This window comes from Penaeus chinensis, chromosome 6 (genome assembly GCF_019202785.1).
Source record: "Penaeus chinensis breed Huanghai No. 1 chromosome 6, ASM1920278v2, whole genome shotgun sequence".
Lineage (NCBI taxonomy): Eukaryota > Metazoa > Arthropoda > Malacostraca > Decapoda > Penaeidae > Penaeus > Penaeus chinensis.
The window spans coordinates 25,939,738-25,944,737 of NC_061824.1; the positions used below are offsets into that span (position 1 = coordinate 25,939,738).

At 33.2% G+C, this 5,000-nt stretch overlaps 1 protein-coding gene across 1 annotated transcript in view; it reads left to right on the top strand.

Annotated features, from left to right (window-relative positions):
• The window catches only part of LOC125026708 (LIM domain-binding protein 2-like), a 260,565-nt gene that overhangs the window by 24,740 nt on the left and 230,825 nt on the right, over positions 1–5,000 (top strand). The window contains exon 3 of the mRNA XM_047615345.1: positions 1,963–1,965. Within this exon, the coding sequence (XP_047471301.1) occupies positions 1,963–1,965 (3 nt within the window). The remainder of the gene's footprint in view (positions 1–1,962; positions 1,966–5,000) is intronic.

Genomic DNA, 5,000 nt, shown 5'->3' on the forward strand with positions numbered 1-5,000 from the left:
CCCATCACTAACTGACTTGAAAGACAAGGTCAGCAATATAACCTGTAGTGGGTGTAATGATAATGGATCCATCACATAGTGGTTGAAAGAATACTCTCTTGTCCTTCAGAAGTCCCTTTTCCAGACTTCCGACAACTTCATAAGCATTATCAAAGCCCTCTGATTTAACAACTTTGAAGAGGGGTAATACAAGTCTCTCTTCAGTCGTTAACTCTAGGTTAGACCTTTTTAGGAACCTATTCTAGACAGAGAACTGATTCAGTGGCAAAGAAGCTAGACCTTATTTATAATTTGAAACGGAGATATGACAGAAAGTAGCACCTTACCCTGACCAGTATGGGTTCACAACTCTCTAGAGGGTTTCCTTCGGGCAAGCCTCAGGCTTTGCTAATGCCTGTTTTAGCTGATCAAATGGACTGTGGAGCTTGTGTAATAAAGTTGTCTGTCTATGAAGCTTTAATTGGAGCCAGGAGGAAACAGTCAACATTTCCATAGTATTCTTATGAGGTGGGGCAGTAACCCTCAGCAGGGGTAATGATGTCAGACTTGACACGAGGTCAGTGTTGGCATTAAACTTGCATTAGGTATATTTGGATGATTCACTGGATACAGCAGTTCACAGTGTGTTCCCTCAATGACAGTATGATGAGATATGGAAACTGGGTGTACATTTATGAAATTTGTAAAGGTTGTGAGTGAGTATATTTTTATGTGATGATTTCAATGGCTATTAACCACATGCTGCCAGGGAAAATTAATAGAAAATGGGGAAAATGCTGTGCTTAATTTCTATTTTTTTGTGAAATGTCTCTGCACATAGATGGCTCTGCTAGTGCTTAGCCACAAAGGAGTCAATTAGTAGACCTTATGAACTTACCTAATTTCACCTTTCCTTTAATTGGGAGGAAAAATATATTTTTTACTAATGTTATGAATATCAATGGTGTTATTTTTATTATAAACATTATAATTACTATAATGTTATAAACATTAGTAACTGCAAAATAAAATAACAAAATATTTTCGTAAATCAAGGAAAAGGGTAATCGGGCGAGACAGGCAGTACTCATAATTGGCTACTTAATACGAGTGTAGCCAACAGTGTGTGAAAACTATTAATAAAGTAAAGTCAGGTACATGTACGTACATGCCATGCCTGTCGGTATTGAGTTAGGCAGAAAAGTAGCAGGATATGATTTATTTATGGGCTTGAAGTTATCACTATATTTCAGAACGAAATTACAGTATTATTCACTTTTTTGTAACTGCATTCAGTGAAATGTTGTAGAATATATTTGAAAGATAATCTGGTTTGACTGATAACAAGTTTTTCTGAAACATACCAGGGAAAGTGAATAAATAAGGTTATATAATATATATAATACTTAACATGAATTCTGATAACCTGAGTACCACTGGAACCTATTACATATGAATCTGAGGAATTTGTTCAATAACCAGATTTGTTGTATAAAACTTGAAAGCTATCCCAACATAAGTTTGGTTTCTCCTGTGTCTTTCTTTCCAAGTTCATCCTTTGGTGTTTATATATATATATATATATATATATATATATATATATATAGATGGATTCTGTTTTAAAATTATTTTAGGAATGTAAGAGAAAGGAAACACAAGTTGTGTTTCTTCTGCCCTATGATAAATTTTCAATTTTCAGGATGTGCGTAGAACTATTCAAATTATATGACTACTTTTTTCTCTTTTTTCACCTCTTATGATGAAAGTGATGCTAATATTTATATTTTTTTCAGAATATTTAATCTCGGAATATATTCTGTTCTAGACAATATATACAAAAGTAGTACATATTTCTGATATATATTACATGTATTAATTTTTTCTGTTATTAAAAGTGCGTCCATATGTCAGTATGATCGTTTCATGTTGAATAATTCTTTGTCTTAACTCTGTACTGATTTGTCTTCTGTGGCCTATTTCCAGAAGGTTAGTGAATGTGGTGTAGGAGTTGTGTTCTTTGTAAGTACTATCCTCCTTCACCGTGCATCGTCCTGTCTCTTATGTGTCTAACGCTTAACCTGTGATGTCCCCTGGTGAAGGTATTGAGAGTTGTTGTTTGTCCATAGTAGTGTAGGATATTAGTAAGAAACTACTAGACTAGTGTTTGACACTTGTATTATCTGTCAGATGTGAATGTGGTGTTGAAACTTGAAAGATTGTAATCCCATTTCAAGCACTGGGAATTATGTTTTATTCCATTGACTTTTAAAATTGAAAGAGTATAATTTAAGTAAAGGATGCATTTACAGTTTTAGCTTGAATTCTTTTAAGAATGTAAGTAAGTAAACTCCAGTTCCAGGATGTGATTACTCTCAATAATATTTACATGTGTTACAGAAATTCACCTTCACGTTTTTACCAACTTTGCCATACTAAGAAAAACATTGCAGAAGACTTTTCATTTGCATCCCTTTAAAAAATCATATATAATCATACAGCAAAATTGGTAGTCAATTTTTTTTTTTTTTTTTTTTTTTTTTTTTTTTTTCCCTCCAATCAATTTAGCTAGTGTTTTAAGTTTTGTGCCACTATCTAGTTTGCATGGATGATAGAGGTATAACATTTACTTGTAGAAGAGGTGCATGGGGAATTTTCATACCACTAAATCTTCCATCAACTAAACTTTTAGTGAAGTATTCATAAATTAGCCATAGTACCTTTTTAAGGGTGAGAATGGCTGATGTGATGTCTATGTTTGTATGAGTGAAATTACTGAAAAATGTAGTTAAAAAATTACTCATTGAAAAAGTTTGTTAGATGTTAAAAGCCAGAAAATGACACTGTAGCTCACTTCATGTTTCTTGTTTCCTTCAACCTCATGCATGAATGATAATGTGAATATTGTATTACAGAAGTGCTTGTTTTTCCAGTGTGTATGTGAGTGTATCATTATTTTGTACATATTAGTAAATGGTTATTTTGGGCAACAAATCCAGTGTTTTAGTGTGAGTTTAAGTGGTGTATTTTAGTGTTAATAGACATGGATATGATTCATAGGTAAGTAATTGAGATGATAACTGGTACTTTTTAATTATATGTATTTCAGTAAAATCTTTCTACAGACACACCTGATGAGGTTTTTTGCTACTATGTGTATGTAATGTATATATTTGTTATTTAAATTTATTTTATTTTCCCGGTTAACAACCTTGCATAACCATAAGGGCCACCTGTGTCTTAAGAAATGTGTGAATGATAATTTGGAAGCGTAATGAAACAAGGGGAGAGTTGAGAAGCTCATATAATATTTCATGAGGCCTGCTTTATGTGGGGCATACTAAACAGCTTGTTTGGTCCTTTAGTCACTAGGGAGGTACAACCATCCAAAGTAGGTTTAGCCCAATGATTACAATATTAGAAATTAGATGGTGGCCAGTAATGTAGAGCAGTCAGCACACATTGGCAGTTTCCCCAGCACTGACACCAAACAGATGATGCTGCAACTATTGGAGAAAGACAAGCTCCCACTGACAAGCCAGTGGTGCAGGGTATGCCATTATCTGGTGCCGTATGTGACTCAATCCACCATGACTTCATATTATTCATTCCTCATACAAAGGCTTAGAAGAGAGTTGTTACTGCATATGTTTCCTGTTCCTCTAATTATTCCCTTGAGTGGTTGAATGTGTGCAGCTCGGTATGGCATAGGTAAAAGTCGTTGTTGCAGAGTTAACTTTGTTATCTATTTATTGAGAAAAAGAAGTCATGAGCTTGACTATCTGTGTTTTTGCAGTTGCTAATATAAAGAAGAAATTATGATAAATGTAGAATAAGATGTCATTAGACATTTTAAATGCAGAATGATTATTCACTGATTTTTTAATCAGTATCGTATATTAGATTTTCTTCTTCTTTTTCTTTTTCTTCTTCTTTCTCCTTTTCTCCTTCATTTAGAAAACATTATTTTTAAATTCCTTACTCAGTGGATGTAATACAGTAGGAAGTATCTGATACAAAGGTATTTGAAAAGAAATCAGTGTATTGATTTGAAAAGGGTTTTGCATTTTTCCAACACTATCCATTTCATAGTGAACTTCATGAGGTGCCATCATTTAAGCTAACCAATTGTTGTTAGTCCATAGATATTTGATGGTTCAGAAAAGACAAATAGTAGAAGTAAGTCATTTTTTTTAATGCTCTGGACCTGGGTACTTGCACTATCCACTAAGGTTTTGTTTTGTCAGTTTTGTTTACTCACAGATGGCTCCACAAGACCTTAGTCATCAAGGAGTCAAATACTAGGCTTAGGTCTGACACTATCTTTTACCCTATTCCTTGAATTTTCGGGTAATGTTCCTATTTGTAATGCTAATGCTGTCAAGATTAATGTCATCATTATTATTTACATTATTACCATTTTAGCATTATAGTAATATGAGTAACAATTTTATTAATTTACTTAATAAAAAAAAAATCAAGAAATAGGATAAACAGGTGAGGTCAGAAATTAACTCCTCGGTGACTAAGCTTTCGTAGAGGCATTTATATGTAAACAAAAAAAATAATAAACCAGACTTACAGCATATATGACAAGTATACATACCCTCCCAGTTTCAGTGGATTAAAACAAGAAAAGTAACATGTTCATACCAGGAGAATTAAAAATGTTCCTACATATGCAAAAGACTAACAATATTTGGGACAGCAATGACTAGAGCAGTTCCTTATTTTTTGCTGTAAACAGAAGGAATAGGATAAGATGAATATTTTATGGTAATGAATAACGGCTGCTTGTTAAGGCTGTGATCATTGAATTATAAGGTTCTTTCTCATGTAAAGTTAATTAAGTTCTAGGATGTCATAATAACCTCCCTTTGGTAAGATATATGGTACTGCCAAATTGGGAAATTGCAGATGTTTTGGCAGTTTTTTCAGTTTTGTTTACTTGATATGTGTAAGTGAAATGTCAAAATAGATTTAAGGAATCCCTCTTCATCAAGAGGATAACATAATTCCTATTA